This window comes from Tympanuchus pallidicinctus, unplaced genomic scaffold (genome assembly GCF_026119805.1).
Source record: "Tympanuchus pallidicinctus isolate F22 unplaced genomic scaffold, pur_lepc_1.0 scaffold13, whole genome shotgun sequence".
Lineage (NCBI taxonomy): Eukaryota > Metazoa > Chordata > Aves > Galliformes > Phasianidae > Tympanuchus > Tympanuchus pallidicinctus.
In genome coordinates this window covers 6,925,206-6,952,197 of record NW_026294648.1, presented here as the reverse complement: position 1 = coordinate 6,952,197, position 26,992 = coordinate 6,925,206, and the positions used below count along the sequence as shown (strand labels likewise).

General features: G+C 53.0%; 1 protein-coding gene across 1 annotated transcript; it reads left to right on the top strand.

Annotated features, from left to right (window-relative positions):
• The first annotated feature begins 3,868 nt into the window (after positions 1–3,868).
• SLC16A2 (solute carrier family 16 member 2) lies at positions 3,869–24,894 on the top strand. The gene is made up of 6 exons (XM_052672880.1): positions 3,869–4,196; positions 18,761–18,905; positions 21,814–22,276; positions 22,606–22,749; positions 23,081–23,309; positions 23,788–24,894. The coding sequence occupies exons 1-6, from the start codon at positions 3,869–3,871 to the stop codon at positions 24,006–24,008; spliced, it is 1,530 nt and encodes a 509-aa protein (XP_052528840.1). The 3' UTR covers positions 24,009–24,894.
• Positions 24,895–26,992: the final 2,098 nt, after the last annotated feature.

The following is a 26,992-nucleotide window of genomic DNA, read 5'->3' as shown; positions in this document are numbered from 1 at the left end:
TAAGGATTTGGGGATTCTGGTGGATGAAAATCACACACACACAGGATGGCCCGGGTTGGAAGGGACCTCAAGGATCATGAATCTCCAATCCCCCTGCCACAGGCAGGGCCACCAACCTCCCCATTTAATACCAGACCAGGCTGCCCAGGGCCCCATGCAACCTGGCCTTGAACGCTTCCAGAGATGGGGCATCCACAACCTCTCTGGGCAGCTGTTCCAGTATCTCACCACTCTCATAGTAAGGAACTTCCCCCTGACATCCAACCTAAATCTTCCCTCCTTCAAACCATTTCCCCTAGTCCTGCAGTTATGAACCCTTTCAAAGAGTTGACTCCCCTCCTGTTTGTAGGCTCCTTTTAGGTACTGGCAGGCTGCAATGAGGTTCTCTGGGCTGAACAAGCCCAGCTCCCTGAGTCTGTCTTCGTAGGGGAGGTGCTTCAGTCCCTCGATCATCTTTGTGGCTCTGCTCTGGACTCTCTCCAACAGCTGTCTTTCCTGTATTGGGGGCTCCAGACCTGGATGTAGTATTCCAGATGGGGCATCACATGAGCAGAGCAGAGAGAGACAATCACCTCCCTGTCCCTGCTGGCTACCCCTCTTCTGATGGAGCCCAGGATACCATTTGCTTTCTGAGTTGCAAGAGCACACTGCTGGCTCATGGTAAGCTTTTCATCCACCCAGGTTCTTCTCTGCAGGGCTGCTCTCAAGGACTGCTCCTTCCAGTCTGTATGGATGCCTGGAATTTCTCCGACCCAAGTGCAAAACCTTGCACTTTGCTGTGCTGAACCTCATTTGATTCACCCAGGCCCACCTTTCAAGTCTGTTGAGATCCCTCTGAATGGCATCCCTCCCTCTTACCACTTAGCTTGGTGTCATCAGCAAAGCTGCTGAAGGTGCATGCGATTCCGTCATAAATGTCATTGATACAGATGTTAAAGAGCACCAGTCCCAAGACAGATCCCTGGGGGAGAAAAGCTGGACATGAGCCATCTGTGTGCACTCACAGCCCAGAAGGCCAACAGTACCCTGGGCTGCAACAACAGAGGGGTGGCAGCAGGAAGAAGGAGGGGATTGTCCCCTTCTGCTCTGCCTTTGTGAGGCCCCATCTGCAGTACTGCCTCCTGGTCTGAGACCCCCAGCATGGAAAAGATATGAAGCTGTAGGAGCATGTCCAGAGAAGGGCATTGAGGATGCTCAGAGGGCTGGAGCACCTTTCCAACGAAGAAAGTCTGAGGGAGCTGGGGGTGTTCTGTTTGGAAAGGGCTCCAGGGAGACCTCATTGTAGCCTTTTAGTACTTCAGGTGAGCTTATAAATAGGAGGGTTCTGTGATTCTGTGTGGCAGGAACATGGCTGTAGGGCTGCTGGTAGCTCTGGGCTTTGTCACCACTAAAGTCCAGCTGGAGTTTTTAGGCTTTGCTTTTTGCCTTGCAAACGGGCATGTGGGGGAGAGAGAGAACTTTGGCAGAAGGATGATCTGTGGCACGGGGTGAGGTTTTCAGTGACTCACTCCTTGGTTATCTCCATGAGTGCCCCAGGGCTTCATCAAGGCAGGTTTGGAAGGGAGGCCCTGCATACAGCCCCACAGAGGCAGCGCAGTTGAGCTCCCCACTCTCCATAGCTGGAGCCACGAGCACCTTGCTGCCCCCAGACGCATGGAACGACCACCAACCCCTGCCACCAATGAACCACAGATGCAGCCTCGGAGCACTCAGGCAGTGCCCACTCTCCAGCTCTCTGATAGCCCCAAAGGGCAGCAAAGCACCGTGCACCAGAGCTGCACACCAGGAGCTTTGGGGCCAGAGGCAGTGCGGTGCTGCACGCTCCCCTCCTGCACAGGCTGTGAGGGTGAGGTAATCCTGGGTAATTCCTGACTTCCATGGAAATGCCTGGAGGCCGTGATGATTATCACTGTAATTAGCCTCTCTGATTTTTCTTGGTGTTCTATAAAACATTAATTTCCAGCTGGATCCTCGCCTCCTTTGTGCACAGCCCCACATCTCCCCGCCAGCAGCGCAACTCTGGCAGCTCTGCTCAGGGTGCAGGGCCCTGCCCAGGGGCTCTTGCAGCTCCTGCTGAAGGCAAAGGTGCAATAGAAGCACTCTCAGAACCCGCCCTTTCTATCTCTTCACGTGGTTGGTGATGGGGAGTGAATGCAATGCTGCAATGCTCACCAACAAAATGAAGGCACGCATCAGGCTTGGCAGCATGAGATGCCCAGAAGACCTCTGGGGCTCAGCCCCGGCTGGTGCCCCATTGTTTTGGCCAACCCAAATGGGGTCAGCTTCCATGTTTCTAATGGTGTATAAAATGTCTTTCCTAATGTTTTGATCCCAAATGTGACTATAGGCCATAGGAAAGGACAGGAGGAAAGGGATACTGTGGTATGCGGTTTGTCACTGCTGGGTACTGGAAACAGCCTGGCTCCATGGCCACTCGCTGCCTCCTTCCTTGGTCTGGGTCCCCGTGTTGCAGCTCCCTGCCCTGAGAAGGTTCTTTCTGCCGGGTAATGCACTGTGCCTTGTGCAGCCACGTGTACTAGCTGTCATGGCCGTGGGTGGAAGTGAAGAAGAAAAGCATTGCTAATGGTGGGCAAGTGGGACAGTGGCCATTCCAGGTGTGGGGATGGCACTGCCGGGGCTGCCTTCCCAGCACCACTGTTGTCCCGTGGCTTAGGGCAGCCCTGCACTGGGCTGAGTCCCACTGGCACTGCAGCCACGATGCTGCAAACCATTTCTACAGCTGTGCTTCCCAGGGTGCTCGCACGAGATATTTCCATCCAGCAAACAAACATCTATTCGGAGCTGCCTTTCACCCGTGTTTTGCTCGGCCTCCCGCTGCGGTTTCCCTCCCCTCCCATCAGAACCGGAGGATGCTCCGCGCCCGGCATCCCGCAGATGACGCTGCCGGCCGCCTTCCTTCCGTCTGCCCCTTTTTAAACCCCACTTCGCTGTGTGGTCATCGCTCGCTTTGCAGCTCCGCAGCGGGTATGAAGGAAAAAAGGAGCACGGAGCGCTCTGCTCCAAGCCCCGGGTGTCGGCAGAGGGCAGTGGAAGATGCTCCGAGCGCAGCGAAGCCGAGAGCGGGGATCCGGGGAGGAGACTGCAGCGGAGGAAGGGCCGAGCGGAGCCGCGCTCCTCGGGCGGCGGGGCCGGGCTGATAGTGATCTGACATCGCTCGGCCGTTAGGCCACGGGAAGACGGCAGCCCGCGCCTGGTATGCGGGCGGTGTAAATAGCCCCGGCGTGGGGAAAGAGCCTTTAATATATGGATTTGGAGTTGTTTTTTTTTTTTTTTTTAATTGAAGGAGAGCCGAGGGCGTTCCAGACGCAGTCCCCGCAGCTCCGCATCTCTCTCCCCCCCCCCCCCCCCCCCGCTTTTTGCAGCCGGGGGCCACAAACGGGCGTGGAAATAAAAGCTCCCGGAGCTGCAGCCCGCACCCACCGAGCCCCGAGTCCAGTCGGGCCACACTCCCAGCTCCGCCCTCACCTGGGTACCCCCCTGCAGTCCTCCCTTCCCGGGCCGGAGCTCCGCGGGGCTCGGGGTAGGGCCCTGCGGAGGCGGTGCCGGTGGGGGCCCGCCCCGGGGCTGCTCCCGCCGCAGGATGCGGCGGCGGAGGGCGATGCGGGGCGGCGGGGGCCGGCGCTGAGCCCCGGCGGATCGAGGAGGGGGGCGGCCGGGAAAGCGCCGCCCGCTCCGAAGGGGAAGGGGGTGGTCCGGGAGGAGAGGGGCCCGGGGAGGGTGGGGGGAGGTCCGGGCGGCAGGTAGGGGCCGGGGCCGCGCGATGGAGGAGGAGGAGGATGGAGGCGGCGGAGGGGAGGCGGGGAGTGAGGCTGCGGCAGGAGGGGGCGGGCGGGGGGGGGTGGCGGGCATGTGGGACCGGCTGCGGGGCAGTCGGGCGGCTGGCGGCGGCCGGAGCGCGGCCGCGATGGCGCAGCGCGGGGCGGAGGGCGGCGAGCGGGGGCCGGCGGAGGAGGGAGGGGAGGGAGAGCCCCGGGCCGGGGCCGAGCGGGGGCCGAGCGGGGCCGCCGCGCCCTTCCAGCCTCCCGAGGGCGGCTTCGGCTGGGTCGTGGTCTTCGCCGCCGCCTGGTGCAATGGCTCCATCTTCGGCATCCACAACTCCTTCGGGATCATCTACACCATGCTGCAGAGCGACCTGGGCGAGGGCAAGAAGGACCCCACGCTGGAGTTTAAAACAGGTACGGGTCCCTTTCGGCCCTCCCCGGCCCCTCCCGGCCCCGCGTGGAGCCGGACCGCTCCCTGCCCCCTCGGCCCCGCGCTCGTCCCTATATTTATCCGCCGCAGTATCATGTGTTGTTCCTAAGCTGCGATGTACTCAATTAAAAGTAATTCATCCGAAAAGCATGCCCGGAGCTTGTCCTGCCCGCTGCCTCGTGGTGGAGGGGGAGCGATGCTGGATCAGCCCGTGGAGTTCATGTCGTTCTTATGTGATTCTTGCTTCCCGCCGTGGGTGTCTGACTGACTGTCCGTCTGTCCTGGCTCTGGGATCCACAGGCAGGGTGAACATCTGCCCTGCAGCCACGTTGCCTTGAAGCAGCTTTCCTGGGCAGGCATAGGGCCACAGACAGCGTCCACCTGCACATATGAGCAGGAACCGGGGAGCCAGCATCGGGGCTGTGTTGCATTGACAGGAGAAGGGACATTTCACTGTCCCCAGTGAAATGGGGACCCCAGCCCTGGGATGGCAGTCAGGGGTCCCCGATGTGCCAGAGGCCCAACCTCCATGAGGTCATTTCCATCCTATGATGGACACCCATGGCCCAGCTCACTTGTAACTGTAGGGTCAAGCTCTTGGCATAGGGCAAAACCCAGTGATTTTGTTGTCCCTCTGCATGGGACACAGCACTGAGGCTGGTAGGGAGCTCAAAGCCCAGTCTGGGGACCGCTGGTGGCCGAGCTGTCCCCAATCCTTATGAGAAGATGGGGGTGATCCCAGCCCAAAGGCACCACCTGAGAATGGGGAATTACCCCTGCGATGCTGTCACCGGAGAAACAGAGGTGACGGTGTCACGGCGGTGTGCAGGGCGCGTGTGGCTGGGGTAATTACAGTGATTGATGGGCTGTGCATGTGTGAGATCCCGGGCAGCTCATCGCTGAGCTGGCTGCTTCCTGCTTGCCATGATCCTATCTGCAGAGCCTAAGGCAGAGCTGGGAAGGTAGAAGCAGTAACAAAAGAAATTGAATAACACAAGCCCTGGTGGTTTCAAGTCTACATGCCCAAGACGGAGCATCTGTCTCTCACTCCCAAGATGTATTTATCTGTGGCTGTGACCGCACAGAGGCCTCGAAAAAGAAAGGTGTGTGGGCGTGTGAGGTGAGCCGGGCTGGGGAATTACACTGCCTGGGTGACGGATCTGCGTTCCAGCCTGGGCACCCAGCAGAGGGGCTATTGAGAACCACAACGTGGGGATGGGTCCGGTATCAGCGGGCTGTGGGTTTTGGGGTGAATGCTGGGAGCTGTGGGATGTGGTGTGGGGCCCTCAACCCTTTCTCCCCTGGTTTCCCCACTGCTCCTGCTCGGAGTTGCATAATTTCCCTGCGGCAGTCGTTTGTGTGCAAACGTAATCGGGAAAATATCAGAGTTCCTTTGTGAGTGTGAATTGATACTGCCTTCCTGGATCCATCTGTCCATGCCCCAGTGTCCTTCTGCTTTTTATGGCTGGCGGCGGCAGCCAAACGCTGGGATCCCCTTGTCTTGTGCAGATGTGATGGGAGCACACAGTCCATCCTGCACAGCCCTAGGGCTCCGCACCCTGGCTCCCATCCCCATGCCCAGGGAGGTGGACTCATGTTAGAGGGGCTCTCAGCCCAGTGCTGAGCACGGCCACGGCCTTTCAGGCATCCCTTTAAAAATAGGGTTCTGTTTATGCTGAAGCGGGTACTGGTCTGAGCCAAACAATAGCCGCCCCAGCGCACAGCTATAATTATCAAGGTTTATTTCTTGTTTGCACTGGTCACATTTTCTCGCGTTTGATCTTGAGAAACGCAGGATCCACGGAGTTCAAATTTCGGGTCAGGCTTTGAAAACAAACCCTCTCCCAACAATGCATTGAATGCATACGCTGCTTTGTTTGGAGAAATATACTGCGAGGCGGCCGTCAACAAGCAGCGCTGCGCTCACTGCCGGGACCACCGCCGTCCCCTCGCAGCGTGGGGCCCCGCCAGGACTTCAGCACGGCACACTCTGTGCTTTTGGGTTTGTTTGCTTTTGGGGGGGAGGCAGAGATTGGCGGGGGGTCACTGACACAGGGATAAATATATTAAAAAAGGCATGTGAGCACTCAGCCAGAAGCAACTTGTCCTGCTCTGCCGAGGTGCTGAGTGACAGCCGAGCGCGGCTGCTGGACCGCATTGATTTTTCCCCCCCTGATATTTTTATTTATCTTCTTCCCCCCTCTTCTGCTCTTTGTCAATACACTAGGTACAGATTAACTCTCTTTGCTTAATATTTAATGTTTCCATTGCTTAAAATGGGAGCTGAGTGCACCCAGAAGAATGACCCCAGGAGCTGCTCTGCTTGGCCACAGCCCTTCAGGCATGTCCGTGTGTCTGTCCTCCTCCTCCCTTCCGTCCTCCTCCCCCTTGTCTGTCCATCAGCCTCCTCCTCCCATCCGTGCGTGGGAGCGGGAGGAGCAGCCTTCCCTTCTTGCCCAGCCCCAGTGAGTTAGCTGCGCAGCCCTCCGTACATGGGTCTCACTGTGCCAGGGTGATGGCATCTCCATAACTGGCTTTCTGTTTAATCTGAGGGGAGAAATTTCTCCTGGAACACCCATTAGGATGGGTGAGCTTAGCTGGAAAGGGCTGTTTGTAACTCAACACCATAACGGGGCGGGGAGGATTGCTGAAGGAGTGACTGATTCTTGACAAAATAAAGCATTTCAGTACAACCAACACGAGGAGAGCCTGAGGGGAGCAGCCAGCATGGCTCCCCCTGGGGCTGGCACGTGGGCCCCCTCATGAGGGAAACCCCAGGGAGAGCAAATCACAGGAGGTAATTCTTGGAAACAATCCCAATCCATTTCAACAGCGCCCAGAGGTTGGAAGGGAGCGGCAGCCAGAGAGCTGCACTGTGCTCAGCCTCCAGCATCCTCCCTTGGTACCCGCTTTGAGCTCCCACCTTCCTACCCAAACCTGCAGGATTCGGCACTTTCATTCACTGCTGACTCCACTACTCACACTGCACAGCCAACGTGTCGTGAGCTTCTGTGTTGCTGCCCATGTTTCCAAATCAAACTGGGTCTCCAGACCTTACCTGCATCCTCCAGCAGCCAGCCAAGGGGATGCTTTGGATGCTTTCAAGAATAGAGGCTGCAGAGCTTCTCTGGACAACCTTGTTCCCAAAGCGGCACCTCTTTGAACCCACTGTTGGGGCTCACTGCCCTCGGGTGCTCCCCACCTGCTCCACAGCACCTGCACTCAAACTGTGCAACATTTCTGCTCCCTGCTCTTTTCTCCTTCTCTTCCTAGAAGGATTGTTCCCATTCCCTGTCCCCAGGGAAGGCAATGCTCCTTTGGCAGCGTGTGCCGCACTGCTCACTGCCGGCACCGTGGGAGCTCGGTTCACTCCAGGCTACTTCCTTGCATCCACCCCAAGATAGTTGGGGCGGTTGCAAAAGCCCCATGACGCGCACTCAGCATTGCTGCAACACGCTTTGCATCTGTGAGCGATGAAAATCTCTCCCCCAGCACCTCGCACAACAGGTCCTGCCGGCTGCTGGGCATGGGCTGCGGGCAGAGGGCTGCCCCACTCCAGCCTCCCCACTCGTTTTGGGATTTGGGGTTTATTTATCACCTGATGCATGATTTAGGGTGAGAAGCTGGGTGAAGCCCTTCTGTCCTTCATCCCTTTGCAGGGTGTGCCCGGACACCCACAGGTCATGTCCGTATGCTGGGCGTTTACCCCAGTGCAGCTCATTTAGGGCAGCAGTCTCCTGGGCACACATGGGACCAGCAGATTGCTGCAGACTGCACTGCCTGTGACTGATCCTGGTGCTTGGGACTTGCTGGGGTTTACCTGGTGCAGTGCTGTGTGGGGACTCTGGCATGAGCCCCCACCAGTTCCCGGATCCAGAGGAGACAAGGCATGTGGAGTCCAGCAAGTGGCATCCCTCAAATCCCCCTTCTTTGGCCACCTTGCATCAGGCACTGAAACAAAGCTTTTGTTTCAGGCTCTTGGCCTTAATCTCCACTCCTGCAGCTCCTGCGCACAGATGGGAGGTGAAATCCTGCCTCTCGGGGGATGTTGCGTGAGTGTGTGTGTGTTTGTACTTGCCAGCCGTCTCGGGGTGCAGTGGTGCTGGAACATGGCGAGGAGCAACCTGTACACAACAGCAGCTCCAGTGCACCCTCAGCACCAAGTCCAGAGGAGCAAATTGCCCATGATTAAGGATCGGTACTAATTATATAATTGGCACACACGTGCCGACACCCAAACACACTCCCCTCAGGATTTCCCAGCTGGGGAGCACTGCACCCAGCTGGCCATTGGCCCTGCAGTGGTGACAGTGGCATTTGGTGGCCAATGGTTCCGTAGCACCACGGACACTGGGCAGAGCACTCTCTTCCCAACCTGATCTACCGATCAGCAACCCTTCTTGTGGCAGGGTTTGGAACTAGATGAATTTTGAGGCCCCTTCCAACCCAAGCCATTCTATGATTCCCTACTTAGAAAACTCCAAACCCAAAAGCTTCTTTCTGGCCTCCTGCTTGAGGCAGCAGGGAGTACCAGGGCAGTGCTCCGTGGCAAAGAGGCAATGTCAAGGCGTTCTTGGTCATGAGCCAGCTATTAATCTGCGTATTTTAGCAAAAACACATTTATTTCTTGAGGTTTGTGCACACAATGGAAGCAGGGAGTGCTGGGGCGGGGGCTGCAGGGGATTAGCTCTCTGTAAGCCGGGCACGCCAAGCTCCCGGCCCAGGGAGAGCTTAATTAAAGTTGAAGGAGAAGTGTTTCCAAGAAAATAATACAGGGTATTTAAATGGGATATTTTTGTTCTGGGCCCAGAATGTCTCCTTTCCCTCTCAGTGTTAGCTTTAATAAAACAAAATGAGATCTCCAAGAAAAACAAATTGGAGCTCTTTTAAAAGGCGCTGCGGAGATAAAAATCAGTAACACTGTTGCTGGTAACACCTTGGGTTATTAAAACGGAAAGAATGCTAACGATGCGATTTGCATCAGCCTTTTTTGTGGCTGCGCCCCGGCGGCACCCGGCTGCCCGGCCAGGAGGTCTGCGACCTGCCTGCGGCAGGGGCACTCAGCCCAGCTGGGGCAAATGAAAACAGAAAAAGAGAAAAAACAGTGAGACTTAGGATACGAGTAGCTCCAAACCTAAAGTCTGAATTGGAATCAATCGTTGAATTGTTAAGTTGAAAAAGACCACTCAGATTGTAAAGTCCAGTTGTTGAGATCATCAAGTCCAGCTGGTGAGATCATCAAGTCTAACTTTTGTCCAATGGTCCAACCAGTTCACTGGCATTTGACCTTTTTGGAAGGTCAAAAAAGGCTCTTTGGGAGGTGATGAATGTGAGGATGAAAATCCCCAGCTTTGCTTTTCCTGGTATGCCAAGATGCCGGGGCTTGGCTCCTCTGCAATAAACACCATGATTGTGCTGATGCAGCTGGATGTGCTGAGTCCCTCACTAAGCCTGCAGCCCTGGCACCATGCCTTGCCTGCTCACGGGCCCTCCTGGCCTTATTATCATAGAATCATAGACTCACAGAATGGTTAGCGTTGGAAGGGACCTTTAAGATCATCCAGTTCCAACCCCCTGCTATAGACAGGGACAACTCCCTCTAGACCAGGTTGTTGAAAGCTCCATCCAGCCTGGTCTTCAGGGTGAGAGCACCCACAACCTCACTGGACTACCTGTTTCAGTGTCACCCCCCTCACAGTAAAGAATTTCTTCCTAATATCTCATCTAAATCTATCCTCTTTCAGTTTAAAGCCTTTTCCCCTCATCCTGTCACTGCCTGCCCTTATAAAAAGTCCCTCCCCAGCTTTCCTGAAGGCCCCCTTCAGGTACTGGCAGGTTGCTAAAAGGTCTTCTCCCAGCTGCAGAGCCCCAGCTCTCTCATCCTGTCCTCACAGGGGAGGTGCTCCAGCCCTCTGATAATCTTCATGGCCCTCCTCTGGTCCCGCTCCAACAGTTCAATGCCTTTCTTGTATTGGGGACCCCAGAACCCTTCATGGCTTTGGCTTTTGGCTTTGAAATGTCCAATGTGGTAAAGCAACAACCAAGTTGGCCACTCAGCAGTACTGGCCAGCACTGCCATCAGATAAGGTAATTACAACTCTATCGCTTAATTGTGGCATGTAATAATAGCAGAGTGTTACTGAGATATGGCGCTGCCAAAGGATAAATATCAGACACACTGGGTGGGTTGATTGTTATTTTTGCAAAATAAACTCAGCAGAGCCCAATGCTCCTGGAGGTGTTGGGGTTTTCTGGGGTCCCTGCTCCATTCTTGTTGCCCTTGGGCCAAGATGGGCATCACCTGCCATGTTCCCCAGCCCACAGATTTTCCATTTTCAGACAAATCTGCCAGAGTATAAGGCACATTTTTGCCACGTTTTTGCATCCCCAGTGGTGTGGTGACACAAGTTCAGCAGTCACAGCCCATCCCTGTGAACCTCCCTGATGCCTCTCTCTACTTGCATCTGGGCTAAATAATGTTTTTGGGAGAGGGACTTAATGAAGGGAGAATCACATGAAATTAGTGTATTGCCAAAGGCTAACAAATCGCGGTGGATTTTTTAAAGGTTATTAAACTCTGCCCTGCTCCAGTTCATCAAGCAAACCATAGAGCAAACAGTCTGGAGTGTGGGTACTTCAGGGCCTGATCTGAACCCTGTGGTTGGCCATTAACCCTCTGGGGCTGAGCCTCAGGCTGGATTTCAGAGCTCTCCCTCCTAGTGGCCATACCACTGTGACCATGCCATGGTGGCCATGACATGGCATCTCCTAGGGCCACATCCATCAGTAATGCATTTCTCCCTCTCCTGCTTTGTCAGAGCATTTGAGTTCAGGAATGTGATGGAGGCTTGAAAAGCAGCCTCCTGCTCCCGTGTGTGAGCTGTGGGTTGCTGGCATTTTCCCCATTACTCAGGGCTGGTGACGAGTCAATCTCTCCATGTGCTTTCTTATGAATGAGTAAGTTTTGGCTCAGCCCCAATGGTCGAACAGGTTGAGCAAGAAGCAGCTGGTATGGGTCTATCATTGTCAATGTAGGCAGAAGGGAGGCTCTCCAGGCTCTGCAAAGCGCCCAGCCGCTCCGACCGGTCCGATTCCATGTCCTGGTGGGACCAGCAGTGGCTTGGGGGGATCCCGAGCATCGATTGGGGCTTGCTTGGGCTTTTCCATTGCCTATCCTGTGACACCTCCTGACCATCCCATCTCCTTGAAATGCTACAACATTGTGGTCAGCTCAGAGCAAGTGCTGGATGCCTTGCGGATGGGGAGCCGCATCTTGTGCTGTGCCCATGCACTCATTCATGTCCCATGGCTTCCCTCCTAGTCCCCAGGTCCTAAGGGCATCAGCTTCATGCACACAGATGCACTTCCTTTTCCAAGGAGCAGGGCATGAGTGATCTTCATGTCAGAAACTGAAAACAAGTAGCAGGAAAATGAGCCAACTGGCTGCTCAGTGACTGGTTACCACTATCATTCCCATGTCTGACTCCTACTAGAAAAGGGGAATTTGCCCTTTGATCCTTGCACCGACCCCAGAATACAACATTTCCCTGGGGAGGAGGTTCTCTGAGCACAGAAGTAGGATGTGCAGCTTTAAAACCTGAGCTGGAGGAGGATCAAGCCCCCAGTGCCCACAGAACCCTTCCTGAAACTGCTCTGTTATTTATTCTGATCAAAAAGCCCTTGATGCAGCAAAATTCTGGCGTTCCGCGCGGCTGGAGGCACACTGCTGCCCAGGCACTTGGACTTATCCAGTGTCCCTGTGTCCCCTGGGCCCCACTCTGCACTGCAGCACTCCTTCATACCTGTGTATACGTGCGTGCACACGCGGATGCACACAGCCCTATGCACACACATGTTCCCACTGGAGAACTCTCAGATGAGAGCAGGTCAGCCAAAAGTAACACCCCATTGGCAAAGGGGTCTAGCCCATTCCTCTCTGAAATAAAAATAAATACATTTCTATGTTACTGTTCTTCAGTTTCCTTCAGCTATCAGATTTGCTTAGTTATGGCATGCTCTATTTTTCTTGAGATATCCAGGTGTTCTCAAACGTGTGCTTTAATGTAAGGGAACTCCAATGAAGAGATTAAGATCGCAGGGAAGTTTTACCCCTCTCCTGGCCTCTGGGTGTGTGGTTTAACAACAACATACAGACTTGGGGATTTTTCTCTATCAATGGGCTAAGAGAGCACTACACAGAGGCACTTGTTGGGGACCAGGCAGGAACTCCTGACACAGGAGGAGGAAACTGTGTCCCGGTGGCCACCAGCAGAGCCAGATCTGACCCAGCAGCTCTGGCTCAGCTCCCAGACAGTTCATCCTGAGATTCCTCTATTTTTTTATCTATTGCTTTTAATTAGCCCTGTGGGATCCCCAGACAGCCAGCATCACCTCGTGCCATCCCACACTGGAGCTGGGGACCGGTGTGGCGATGCAGAGAGGTGCAACAGTGCCATCCAAGCCTTTGGCCATCCATGCCTTATCTCATTGGGAGCCAAGCCTGTGTGCGAAACAAGCTAAAAGCCAACATGCAAGGGGCCTCCCCTTGGAAAGCCCCCACAGCAGCTACTCACACTGCATAGACTTTTGTATTTACAGCCATGGCTATAGCTTTTGTTGAGTGGACTTTGTTGATGATAGGATGCAACTTGGCAAGAGCCATGTGTTGCACTGGAGGAGAGGGGCAAGGGACGTTTAATTATTGATCAGCCAAAGGACATCTAATAATCAGTTGGGGGAACGTGAGGTTGATGCTATGCAGGAGCTGCTCCTTTCCCATCTGTACCCCATCCCTGGCCCTTCCCTACCCTCAGATCTCCCAGGGCTTGAAGGCTGTCAAATGCCTGACCAGGGGGTAAAAAGACCTCTGTAAGCCTGTTCCAAGCCCAGTGTTTTGCCTCCATTTATTCTCCTCGGCCTCTTTGTATTCCCTTTGAAAACAGAGTGTTTTTCTGAGCATGGCTGGTTTGAGTTTGCCCCTTTGCTTGGATGTTGACAGGCGCCCCTGGGAGCTGTGCTGGGAGGGGCGTGGAGTCGAGGCTGATGGTTTCTTCTCAACATTAATGGGAAACAGAAGATCGCTCGAGAGAAATCTGGCAGAGGGGAGCTTTGCTGTCTCTTCCAGTCTGGAAAAAAGCACCCGGCCTCAGCCCGGCCTCCCGGCAGAAAGCAAAGGATTGCCAAGCGCGGCACAAGCAGGGCTTGTGGGAGGGACAGGGAGGGCATACAGATTTCCAGGGGATGAAGCAGGCAGAGACCACCCTGCCTGCAATTTGTGAGAGGTCCCACTGGCGACCATCCTCTCCCCAAGGGCACTGAGGGCTCATAATGCCTTGAGTATCCCCATGCTGCTCGTGTCCTTGTCAATCCCTGCCTTGGTTTATCACCCCTGCCTTGGTTTGCCATCCCATGCCTCCTGGCAATGCTGGGCTGCAGGAAGAGGTGAAGCCATGCAGCACATTCTGGGAGCTCTACCACCTGTCCTTCTGCAAGAGGTAGGCACTAGTCACAGGCTGCTAGTGGCCAAGGTGGGTTCTGGAATGAGGACACATCTTTGGGTCAGAGGATGATGGAAGGCTGCAGTCTCCCAGCTGTCGGGGACAGACATGGGTGGGAGGAGGTTAATCACAGCCAAAGCCCCATGAAGTTTGGTCAGGTCATGGTTTTTCCAAAGACTCACTATTTCAAACGTGCAGCAGCCAGTGTCCGGGGCCACGGCTGACCTGTGCCATCCAGCCAAAGTTAATCATTGCCCTTGGCTCTGGGATCTGCCTGAACTCAGAAACATGGACCTTTTCCCCAAAAACACATGGTGAGGTGGCATGGGCCTGGAGGGAGCCTCAAGCTGCCAGAGAGTGCAGTCAGCTGGGGAGAGCTGAGAATCCTGACCTGAACTTGAACCCTGTCCCTTATCCTAACCCTAATCCCAACCCTGACTCTGACCTGAATTCTGACCCTAACCCAGACTGTAACCCTAAACCCGACCCTAACCCTGACCCTAACCCTAAGCCTGATCCTAACTTTAAATCTAATTCTGCCTCTAGACCATGCTTTCCCTACTTGCTAGATGCAAAATAAACCCAAGGACTCAGTTTGCTGCAGTGTGTTGATTTGGGGGACATCTGAGTGGTGTCAGAGCCAGGAAAAAAATTATGTAAGAAAACAAAGATGAGAAAAGCTGGAGGAAGGGGTCCTGGCACTGGGCACCTAGTGGGGTTGTATTGGCCCTGGCACAGTGCATGTGTGTGAGTACAGCTGCACTTGCTGCTGGTGTTTCTGGTGCTGGAAAGCTTTTTTCAGCAATAAAAAGGAACCTTCTCCCTTCGGGTGTGTTTTGAAAAGGGGCTTAGGAACAATGAGGATTAATGAGCAGATAGAGAGAAAGGCAGGGTTTGAGTCTCAAAATGCGTGCGCATTTCAGAGCGGGTGTTTGCGCCAAGATAAACGCTGCCAGGAATCAACATCGCACACATGAAAGGCGAATCGCAGATTGGCTCCGCATACGGGAGGAGGGCATGTGTGTGTTAAAATGGAACCGCTCTGGGTTCCACAGCAGCACCAGGCAGAAGGGGCCGGGGCTGGGAAGGCGTGGGGTGATGTCTGATGGCAGCAGTGGGTGAATCATCTCACAGAAATTGTAAGCCAGGAGGAAATGCAGAGGAGAAAATCCTTCCCGGCCTGCCTGGGCAAACGGTGCTGCCCACCTGCCCTGCATGTGCTGCCTACAGCTTCCAAGCATCTTCACAGGGACAGGCGCGTGTTGCTGCTGTGGGGGTGAGAGTCTCTCTAGCATCACGGCTCGGGGTGAGAACAGTGCAGAGTGAGTGTCAGGCTGCATCTTGTGCACATCCAAGGCACAGACCTCATGCAAATCCTCTGCATCGCTTCTTGTTGAGCCAAACCACGCTCCGCCTCCATCCCCACTTAGCACGGCCATGAGACAGTGACCACAGGCTGCTGTCTGTCACTTAGTGGTCACAAGACATCGAAGGACCACCATGACAAGGACACAGCATTCATGAGGCATTGCCTTGGGGCTGAGCAATCCCCTTTATTCCCAGCTTTGGACTGTTTGTGAGCTGTGCATGGAAGGAGGGAGTGGGGACAAGCTGATGAAGGAGGACTTTGTTCAGAAGCTTTGGGTACGGTACCAAGCAGGGCTTGCTAGACCCTTAATGAGCTGATCTGGCTTTGGGCTGCACGTGATGCACAGGACTGGCTGTGTCCCCTTGTAGCCAGAGGAGCCTTTGGTGTTGCTTTGCTGCTCTCCAGCTTCGCCACTCTCCAACTTTGCTATGCTGCTCTCGTCCTGTCGTCCCTTCCTCCCACACCCTGTGCTGGCCTCCTCAGCCCTCACGGTGTGCTTGCCTTATTCCAGTCCTCTCAGCACGGGGTGTTAGCACGGGGCTGTGTCTCAGGCTCATCTTTGAGCAAGCAGGGGGATGACGCAGAAGCTCTGCGGGGTAGAACAGCTGCTGTGTGTTGGCTGCAGATGCTCGGGGCTGCACTTAGCTGCCTGTGTCAGCAGGGCCACCGGCTTGTTTGGGCTCCCAAAAAGGAGCCAAGGAGGCTGGGAAGGTCTTTGATGATCCTCCAAGAAATTTCAAGCATCTGGGAAAGGACACCCTCTGCAGCACATCCTCATCCCCATTCATGTGCCCATCCCCATTCCCTGTTCCTATCCCCATCCCCTGTCCCCGTCCCTCCAGCGGCCGCCCCGTCTGAGTGGGAGAAGCCGCGGGAAGCGAGGGAAGACACTTCCTCCAGCGCCGGATCTGAGCTCACCTCCTGGCCCTTGATCCCTCCCGCCTGCGGTATGTGGGTCAGCGGGGAAGCACGACCGCCAGCGACGTCCCTTCCTCTTGTCTCCCTGGAGAGGCGTTTTTAAAGGAACAAATAGGCTTGGCCCAAAGTACTGTGCAGAGCAGAGTTTTCGTGGTGTTTTTGTGAAAGCTGGAACAATGCACTCAGCACCAGGGGGAATTGGGACCTGCATCTCGAAGCATTATGTTTTGCCATTTGTTTCTCCCCTTGCTGTGCCTACCTTGCCCTGCTATAAAATTTCCAAAATAAGCACAGGGAAGGAGGATGGGGTGGTCTTACTTGGGAGAAAACCATGCAAGTGTGGACTAACCCAGTGTCCCTGATTCTATGAACACACAGACCTGGCACTCAAAGCCCCTTGGCAGGTCCCAACCTCCTGTTGGCCCTCCTCTGCCATAAGGTTTCCAGCAGTGTTCCCAAGGCATTGCAGTCATGGAGTGATGATGTGGGGCTGATGGGCAAATGGGGATGCTCTCTGGTTTCTGCTCCATCTAGAGCCCTGAGCGAGCAGTGCTGGGAGCAGGGATTGTCTCAGTCACATTGCTGACCACTGCATCATCATTCCTCTTGAGTACCTTCAACCATTGCCTTCTCTACCATGAAGGCCTTTGGACCCGCCTCAAGTCAGCAAGTTGACTTTATTAAGTCAAAGTGGGAAGGAGCCATGTGGGGAGCTGTAGCTGAGCTCTACTCTTTGTATGACCACTCTGCTTGATGGGATGCTCTCCTTGGTCAGCCTCTGCTACAGCAGAGGCAGGGGAGAGGGCTGCTCATGGCACCAGCCCCATGGTTGGCTCTTCCTGCACCCCAAGCATCCACAGAGCTCCTTCAGCTCAAAACAAGGCACAGGTTGCACATCCCTAAGGAGTGGGAGCCCTGCTGTCCGCAGAGGAGTCCTCCAGACTCAGAGCCTCCTCCAGTCCCAACATCCTCTGCAAGCCAGGTTGTTGTTCCCAGTAATTTTAATTCACTGTTGTTACCAAAACCTCTTTTTATTCATTGCTTGTGGTAAGCCTTTTCTCTGAGGTAGAGCAATTTGCCATGGGAGTCTGTTTTGTTTAGCAGCTTTAATTGGGAGCTATCTCCTCTCCCAAACCCAGAGCTGGGGATGCTGAGCACTCGGTGCTGAGTGCTGGCTGGGGTCACTTTGATCTCAGCAGGTGAGTGTACATTTTGGGTGAGAGATTGATCCTGCTTATTTGCGTGTAAATCTTGGAGCAGTTAAGATCCGAATCTGGCCCTTTAAATTTAATACACTCTTTATGCTTTTATTTCCGTGTTTCTTAAAGCAATTTCCAAAAATAACAAACTTCAAACATGACGGGGCCATCTCACATTTTACTGCCTTGGCTGCAGTAGAAGGAACAGTTCTGGAAGCACATTATCCACTTTACCGAGCCCTGCCCATCTTGGCCGCCCTCCCGCCCCTCTCCTCCGCTGCAGTCTGGCCTTGGCTTTTCTTTTCTTGTGTTTGCTCCTCTCTGAATTTATTAAGGAATACTTCTGATTAAATTGGCTCCTTGAGAGCCCTGCAATTAATTCTGAAGGGCCGGCTCTTCCAGAGCTTCCCTGTGTGGTCCCTGAGAGGCCAAGCTGGGGAGGTTGTTGTGCAGCAGGAATTTTCTCTTAATGGGGACCTGGCTATTTTCTGACGGTCTCATGCTGCTGGAGGACCGGCTCCTGTCGGGTGCTGAGAGGCCTTGCAGAGCTCCTGCTGTAGGTACAAGGGAGATAGAAGTCAGAAAGCAGCAGGGAACATGGCACAGGGCTGCAGAATGTACCAGGCTGGGTGCTCCAGCCCCTTCTGCCCCCTTTGTCTGACTGTTTGTCTGACTTGTGTAGCCTGCCCACCTTGCTCCTCCTCACTGTGGGTAGACAGAGATTTTTTCCTTTCCACATTGCTTTTTCTTGAAAGCCTGCCTTTCCTCCCAAAAGCACACACCAAAACCATTAAAAAGGGAGAAAGTTGAGGGTGGAGCTGAAATAATCTGCAAATAATAAAAGCTTCCTAAAGCAGACAGACAGACAGACAGTGGTTTTTCCAGAGGTGAGTTGAGAGGAGATAAGAGCTCCTTGTCCTGACCAGAGGCTGTGATGTCAGCTGGCACAGCCAACAGCTCTCGGAAGGCAGAGATGTATCCCCATGCACTCCTCCTTTCAGCTGCCTCCTCCCAGCCTCTGCCGCATCTCTGGTTTTCATTTTGTGTTGACATCCAGTTCCCATCATACCAACATCGTGAGTTGCCTGTTTGTGCTGTTTACTTAATTGCTGTTCAATTCATGTTCCTTGTTTGCTGTGTTTGGATCTGTCTTCTTGCTAGTGGGGCTAGGAGGGATGGTAAAACCATGCTGACGGAGACTGGAGCCTCCTGGAGGTTGGGAAACCCTGGCTTTGTGGGGAGCGAAGAAATGCTGTGTTCATGACACTGGATCTGGATATCCCATACCTCGAGTTGAAATATGGGACCTTTTGGCCCTAATGATGGTAGCAGAATCATAGAATCATTAAGGTTGGAGAAGACTACTAAGATCATCTAGTCCATCCATCAACCCATCAACCCATCTTGTGGTACACTGACTGCACATGTGGGGTTAACAAGTCGTGTGATGGGACTGCTTCTGCCCAGACTGCCTTCAGCACTGGGGTTGGTTCTTGTTTGGTTCAGTGTCCTAACCCCATTCAATTCAATCATAGCCCTGACCTTTCTTCATTCTCTCTCCTTAGCGTGGGTTGGCTCCTTGGCCATGGGCATGATTTTCTTCTGCTCTCCCATTGTGAGCATCTTCACTGACCGCATCGGCTGCAGGACCACAGCAGCCTTGGGAGCTGCCATCGCCTTCATCGGGCTCCTCTCCAGCTCCTTCACCAAGTAAGGATAAAAGTCTGGGGCAGATGGGGGTGTTCAGCCTGGATGAGTGCTCTCCTGGCATCACTACAGCCCATATTCCTCTCCAAGCTGCAGTTTTGTCCTTAACAAGCATGAGCTTTACTCAAGCGTGGGGCTTGCTGCACGTTTCCCCAGGCAGGTGCTCTTTAATGTGCGTTTTGATGGCAGCTCTACCCAATGTGATGTGATAGGCTTTCCAACCCAGTGCATTTCCGTCTCAGTGAGAGCAAAAAGAGGTCGCCCCCAGTGTCCTTTACTCACAGCTCAAAGGCGCTGCAGAGACATCCTCCAGAGTGTCATTTGCCTCAGTTTGTCTGAATAAAAATTTTGCTGTGGGTTGGGTTTCAGTTCCAATCAATATTGTTTTAATTAGAATGCTGCAAGAAGTGGTTTTTCAAGCAAAAACTTGCTGGTTTCATAGAGGGCGTGCCTGGCTCTGTGCTCCCACCCTGGGGTGCCTTGTTGGAAACCGTGACCCCCTGCATCTGTGGTTGCCTGGAGTCCCTGTCACCATGCAGAGGGGTAGGGTAACAGGGACATCTCCCTGGAAAGTGGGGACTCTCAGGGTCATGGGGCTGGGGATGCCTCTGTCATTGGATTTGGCACAAAGGGCTGGGTTCATATCAACCACCATACCTTAGGAAGAGAGAAATCTTGCTGTGTGAGGTATCTTGTGGTTGTATTGGAATTGCTAAGTCACATCTTGAAACAATGGTGGAGAACCTGGTGGGAAAGCAGGGCCAACCCAGGGGAGCTCAGAGGCATGCAATGTACCTGAATGACCAAAAGGGGAGGAGTCAGGATCCACCACTTCCCAAACCTCATTTAAGGGTTAGCAGTGGAGGCAAAGGTATCTTGTTGGAGCTTCCTGCATACTTGAGGCCTTCTGAAGGCAAGTATCTTTCATTTCTTTCTGTGCCCTTGGCTGTTGTATTTGAGCAAACCTCCACTTGCTACACCTAGGACCTTGCTATTACTGCTGCATTTTTTGTTGTGTTATAGAGCTGAGCTTTGAATTCCATCCCTTCTGCTTCTCCCTCTCCTCTGCATTTTCTACCTCTGAAGCTCTGTCAGCAGGGCTGAGCCAGGGCTCTTCCCCTGGGAAGCATCAGTGAAGGGCAGCCACTGGAGAGGCACTTCCTCCTCCCAGTACAGCTTGTTACCTATGGGCACCTCGTTACCCACTGGGACCTTGTTATTCTTTGGAGGCTTCCTTGTCCTGACCCACAGGAGATCTTACCCACAGGGACTTTGTTATCATGGGAGAGCTCCATGTTCCAGGAGGATGTGGACTTCTGAAATACCTCCTCTTCCAAGGAGACTCATTATTTGTGGGAGGTCCTCATTCTTCATGGGAGAGCCGCTTCTACCAGGGAGATTATACTGCTGTTCCTGTAGGGGAGCAGCCGGTTGCTTCCCAGCCAGCAGGGTGGCAAATCCTGGCTAAGCAGTGAGGCTGGAAGGAGCCCTAGCTTTGGTGCTGTCCCACAAGGATGTCTTAGCATTGATGGTGAGCAGATGGGAACAGAGACATTTGTCTCCCTTTATCCCCACATATCAGCTTAGCTGTGGCACCAAAGCTGGTAAAACCCAGCTGAGGTGGCCAGGGCTGGTGAGTGTGCGGTCAGAACTATCCTGCTGCCTACTGACTCCAGGATGTGTTTCTGATGTGGAGTTGCCCTGAGGTAGCTGAAAATTGCCTTTCAAGACAGCAGTTTGTCTTGTAGCCCCTGGGCACAGCTTTCATGTTCCCTGTCCCACTTGGCTTGCTAAAGAGAAGAGCTTGTCATGGAAGAAATGATGTGCTTGTAAACATTTGCTCAGTTTTGAACTGCTCTGTTAGATCTGGTCTGCTTTTTGTCTGTTCTGTGAGCAGTACTCAGTATTTCACATGAGCAGTTCTGAGTGTTGGAGAGAAGACCCCTTTGGTGCAGCATTGCTTGCCCAGACCTTTCTATTGCAGTCTCTTCCAATGCAGCATTTTGTGGCAGACTTTTGCAAGTGAATGTGTTACACAGGGATGAAATAATACTCCATCTGGAGTGAACAGAAGGGTGTTATGCACTCTTTTACTTCAGCTAAGGAAGGAGCTGGGTTTCATTGGGAAAACCGGGCTGACCTTGGGAAGAAACTCCTTCCAAAGGCTTCCTGCTGTTCTGTAGGGCAGCCACATCGCTCCCTGCTTGAGCACAGACACCTCTGTAAGGTACAAATGAGATCTATTAACTATCTAATTTAAGCTCCCAGAGGAGCTTAAAGAAGGAGAACATAATTAAGGAGCCTGGAGCCTGGGCAGAAAAGTGATGTTCTCTCCCTAAGTGCCTAATAACTGAGGTTGGTGCCTTCTGCTTTGAAACACTGGGTGCAGAGTGTTTTCAATTAGTTGTTTCAGTGGAAAGAAAGAAGGGAAAAAAAAAAAAAAAAAGACTTGTAACTAAAAATAACACTCTTTGCCTACCTTAGAAAACTGCTCTCAGTATTTAAAAACCACTCACTCAAGCCTGCTTCCCAAGGCACGCAGGTTGGTGCCGCCTCCTCCTCCTTGCTGAAAGCACTCTCCAGACAGTCTTCATTTTCCTGGAGGTTTAACATGCCAGCTGTGGATTGAGGATAATCCCTGCCTTGGCTGGGGAATAAGCTCCTCGAGGCCAGGCTTACTATGCAGGGTATGCTTGCCCTTAGGCTCAACACAAGGGTTTGCAGGGCAGCAGGTGAAACAGCTTCCTTGCCTCCACATCACAGAATCACAGAATCACAGAATGGCCAGGGCTGGAAGGGACTTCAAGGATCATGAATCTCCAACCCCCCTGCCACATGCAGGGCCCCCAACCTCCCCATTTAATGCTAGACCAGGCATATTGTGACCATCTCAATGTCTTCTCCTCACCAGGTCTCTGGAAGTTCGCTATTTCACATATGGCATCCTCTTTGGCTGTGGCAGCTCCTTTGCCTTTCAGCCCTCGCTGGTCATCCTTGGTCACTACTTCAAGCGTCGCCTTGGCCTGGCCAATGGCATCGTGGCCGGCAGCAGCTGCCTCATCTCTGTGCCGCTGCCCTTCTTCCTGAAGATGGTGGGAAAGGCCATCGGGCTGGCGCACACATTCCAAGTGCTCAGTGCCTTAATGCTCATCCAGATCTTCTTGTCGCTGACTTATCGGCCCCTCCTGCCACCCTCCTGTGACTCTCAGCACGATGGGCAGGACAAACTGGGCAGCCGGAGTGTGCGGCAGCAGTGCTGGGCCCAGATGCGCAAGTATTTCAACTTGAGGGTTTTCCGGAGAAAGACCTATCGAATTTGGGCCTTTGGGATTGCTACAGCTGTCCTGGGGTATTTTGTACCATACATGCACCTGGTAAGAGCCTTGGCTAGGGGTGGAGATGAAAAGGCAAAAGTGGGCTGGAGGAGGGAAACGGCAGGGACTGAGCCATCAAAAGCTTCAAAACTAAGAAACTGCCCTGTGAATGGCACCAGAGGTGGGGAAAAGCAGTCAGTAATGCTCCCACATGTTCTCTGCTTTGGGGATGAGCATCAGTGGTGGGCTGCAGGGTGTGGGGTGGGTGGAGGTGGTGTGACAATGTAGTGTAAACATGGGTATCACACAACCACCTCCAAATCTGGGAGCTCGCTGCTGAAGTGAATTAATTGTGAATTCATGTCCTTATGTCCTTCCCTCCATCCTAGGTGAAATATGTGGAGAAGGAATTTAAAGAAACCAAAAAAGACTGGATTCTCCCAGTCTGTCTTGGAGGCATGTCTGGGCTGGGGCGCTTGATTTCGGGTCGCATTGGGGACTGCATACCTGGGCTGAAGAAGATTTACCTGCAGGTAATCATGGTGCCTGCTCTACTTGGCTGCTCTTGGTTGGCCCATATTCCTTGCCAACAGCTTGTCGCTCCTTCCAGTGGGACATTTGGATATTCTGTCCCTGGGCCTTGTAGCATTGCTTGCGTGATCAGATGACTCTGGCTTTGCTGGTCCTCATCATGTCTGCAAAGCTAAGAAAACATGGAGCCCGTGACTTGCTTCTCTTGGTGCTCCATGCTTGGGGACCTCCCCATTCCTGCCCAGCAGAGATACCCTCAAGTGACCAGAGGGATGGAGCAGAATGGCTTCCTGCTGCCTCTCCCCAACGACATGCCTGCTTTTGTCTCCCCAGGTTGCGTCCTTTGTTCTGTTTGGCATCATGTGCATGATGATCCCACAGTGCCGAGGGTTTGAGGGCGTCATCGTCATCTGCCTCTTCCTCGGCCTTTGCGATGGCTGCTTCACCACCATTATGGCCCCCATTGCCTTTGAGCTGGTGGGGCCCATGCAAGCATCCCAGGCCATAGGGTACCTGATGGGGCTGATGGCTGTGCCCATGACTGCAGGCACGCCAATTGCAGGTTGGTGACACTGTGGTACTGCACCTGGATCCTGCTCTTGGGAAGGAGCAGATGCTTATGGCTGCTGTCACTGAGGGTGGCGTTTTGGCATGGGAGCTTTTGGACTTTCTGGCTCATTGTGTTTTGTGGGGTTTGCGTGCAGTATCTCTGTGCTTTTCTCCATGCCAAGGAAAGCAGGGGACAGAGAAAGGGACACAAGAACAAAATGACCACATGAACTGATTGCAGTTGGAATCTGAACTAAAAATTGCCTGGGCATGATTCGTTGCCAGAAGGGAATTCCTAGAATTAGGGAAGTGTAATGTGGGCTGTACAGAGCATCCTGCATCAGAAGGATTTTCCAGAGCCGATAAATGGCAATGTGTTATTTTTGGAGGGTGCTTACTCAACTTGCACTGGAGACTGTTTGGCATGTGTCTGATTTTTCTCCCGTCCTGGTTAAATAAGCAGGATAACCACCATTGCTCTTCTCTTCCAGGATACTTCAACGATTATTTTCAGAATTACCATGCGGGTTTTTACTTCGCCGGAGTGCCTCCCATCATCGGTAGCTTGGTGCTCTCCGTCGTCCCGCTGGTGCACCAGAGGATGCTGCAGAAGCAGCGCCTGGATTCTGGCAAGGACAAGATGCTGACCCCTGAGGCAGTGGTGAATGGAGAGCTGCTGCCGGGCTGCCCTGCCTCCGAAGCACATATGTGATGTGCCAAGTGCACAGTTGCCACCAGCATCCTCCACAGCCCAAGCACAGGCCCTTTTCTAGCCAGACTGTAATTCTCAATGATTTCAGATGCACTACATTTGTAAAGGACAAGAAATAGTTCTTCTAGTTGAAGGCTTTTTAACTAGCAGAAACACTTCTTCTTGGGACAGTTTCAATTTTCAAGCCGCCTTTTTTTTCCTCTAACCATTTTTCTAAGGAGAATTCTCATCAGGATTCAAACTTGATTATCTCCCCAGTTTTCTAAATGTCACAACAGAGGTTTACAGATAATAAATGTGCTTTTAAAGGAGGTCATAGGCGGAGCTTGTTGTCCCTTCCAGATGCCCTGTCCCCTCCGGTGTGCCATGTCCGGGCAGCACAGTCCCTTCCACAGGGGAAGCAGCTTTGGAGGAGGAATGGGCAGCGGGACCTGCTTTGAGCTGTTTCTCTCCTTTTACTTTACTTTTACTGCATTTACTCATGGGGTTGATGAAAGTATCCTGCAAAATCTACCTTAAAAACATAGGGGGAGACAGGCAAATTTCTGGGCACCTCTCACTTACATGTTTGGTGCCTGAAGACTGTGAAGCCCTGAGCAGTGAAACCCACAGGTAGGATGGATGCAGGAGGCATGGGAATCAGGAATAGCTCAGGAGAGGGCAAGGACTGAAGGTGGCTTCCATCCTGCCTGTGGAACTGTCATCCATTGGATTTTCCTCCCTGCTGTTAGAAACAGGAGCCTTGTAAATAGCTCTGCATCCTGCATGTCCCTCTGGCCCTTTTGTTTTTTAATTCGCATTGGCTACTGCATTGTAAGGTCTCGTGGTCTGTGCTTCTGTTCCTTTTGTTCTTGTACAAGCTGAAGAATATACTGGTGTGTAATGATGTGTCTGTTCCTGTAAGCAAGGCGTCTGTTCCACTTCCTATCCTTTGGCTTTTCTAAGTCTGCTTCTGCCTTTCTGCAGGGTGTCATCTGCCACAAAATCCTTATTCTGACCATAGTGCCCCATGAGGCAGGCTCATGATGGATTTAAATGGTAGTAGCGTCTCCTTTTGCCCAGCAATAGGAGAAGGGGTGCTGCCTCAAACTCTGAAATCTTTGCAGATTTCCACATGCCTTAAGTGCTTTGCCTGCTCATAAAGGCCTTTCCATGGGAGCTCAATGCTGCACTGGCATGGGAGCAGAGCTTGATCAGATGGAAGTCCTGCCTGACTCAGCATCCCTGAAAGGTTGGTCTTTTTATCTGCTTATTATCGGAGCCTCTTAATATTGAAGGTGCTTAGCCCCGTGTCTCCTCACTCTGCCCAACTTCAGTGGAAGCGGTACATCTCATACCATCCTAGCTCAAAAACTGTCAACAGCCTCCCCAACCTGCTGTGAGCATCTTTGTCCAGTTAGGGTCATGACTTTGATGAACATGAAGTCAAAACAAGCCATCGGTCAAGGCAGGAAAGGCAATGAAAGGTACAGTCTGCATGCACAATTGGAAGAGCAAAATCTGCCATGATGGTAGGAAGATGTGCACAATGGGGATAGTTTTGATGTTGGCTGCCAGCTGTTGTGCATCTAGCTTTTCTCTTGAGTGTCCTGGCCCTGTACACCCCAGCCTCCTCTGGGCAGGTGAGGCAGGACTAGGGAGAAAAACCTGTCTTGTGCTCCTCTGTAATGAAAAGCCCCAGCTTCCCCCAGTGAGGTGCACTCGTTGCTTCAGGCAGCCACATGGCCTTATGCAAGCGTGCATCTAGTGCAGGACGTGCCCCGGCAGCACTGGCTGGTACTGCCTTCCTAAATCTTTAGCTTCAGGGTGTTCCAAAGTGAGTTGTTGTCTTTTTTTTTTCTTCTTCTTTTTTTTTTTTTCCTTATTTTCATGGCTGGGTGAAATGCCAGATTTAACCCCTCTTGCTCTGGCAGAGAATGATGCTCCTGTGGCATCTCATGAGACTTCAGGCAACCCCTGTCTGGGCTGTGATTGGTCACAGTGGAGCCAGGATTTCTCCAGCCTTTGCTTCTCACTACTTCCATGGCTTTCTTGTGCATCTGTACCCAACAGAGGTTTGTTTGGGGGTTACCTTGGATATTTCAGCTTCCAGAGCTTTCACGCTGACTTAGTTCGCTTCTTCTTGTCCAGCTGGCTGGAGAAAATGGGGCTGCACTGGAAAGCCCCAAAACACTTGCCAACTCTTTTGGATACTTTCTTCCCAAAGCCAGCTGCCCTTTAGCACCATGTACGCAGCAAGGGCTGCTAGTGCCTGGCGTGCTCCCTCATGCAGAGGCATCGCCTGTGTTTTTGCAGGGATGCACAATGGACTTTGCTCTAGGGTTATCGCCGTGCTTTTGCTGGCTCCCCCTACACAACTTTTTTTTTGTTTTGTTTTGTTTAATTTTGTTTTGTCTGCAAACATTGCAATGCCCTTAGCACTACATCGAGGACTTGCCTTGCTCTGGATACCCCCATTCTCACCCACCCCACAAGGGCAAAGCCCAACCCCAGTGCTGTGTCCACTTGCCCCGGTGGACATTTTGGTGACCTGCAGGATGTGGGCTTGATGTCTGGACTAAAAGCAATGTGGCTCCTGACTTTGTTTACAGCATCGAAATCAGGGCCTGCAAAACAAATCACCTCTGAGCGTGGGCAGCAGGCGGCTCCCATTAGGCCTCTCTGAACGGAGACAGTGAGCTGCTCTGTCCCACCTTCATCACCCCTGCAGGGCACAGGCCACCTCAAGAGAGTCCGTGCAACTCCTGAGTGCCTCTTCCGTCCCAAAATCTCCTTCTGTGACATCTGTCCTCAAACCTCTTCCTCGCTGACCTTCCAGCTCTGGCTGCCAAGAGCAGCGTGTTGCGAGGCACACTGTGAGAAGTTAGTGTCTGTTTTGCTAAGGAATTAAGCTTTTGTTGTTGTTTTTTGTGTATGTAGTGAGGCATGGCATGTAAGATGGTCTGTTTCCCAGAGGAAGTTTTCAGGTAGCCAAACATTTGTGT

Excerpts from the sequence above, each read along its gene's own strand:
- SLC16A2 (XM_052672880.1), top strand. The coding sequence starts at position 3,869 with ATGTGGGACCGGCTGCGGGGCAGTCGGGCGGCTGGCGGCGGCCGGAGC. Across the intron at positions 22,277-22,605 it reads TTGTACCATACATGCACCTG|GTGAAATATGTGGAGAAGGA; the intron begins GTAAGAGCCTTG and ends CCTCCATCCTAG. Across the intron at positions 23,310-23,787 it reads TGCAGGCACGCCAATTGCAG|GATACTTCAACGATTATTTT; the intron begins GTTGGTGACACT and ends CTTCTCTTCCAG.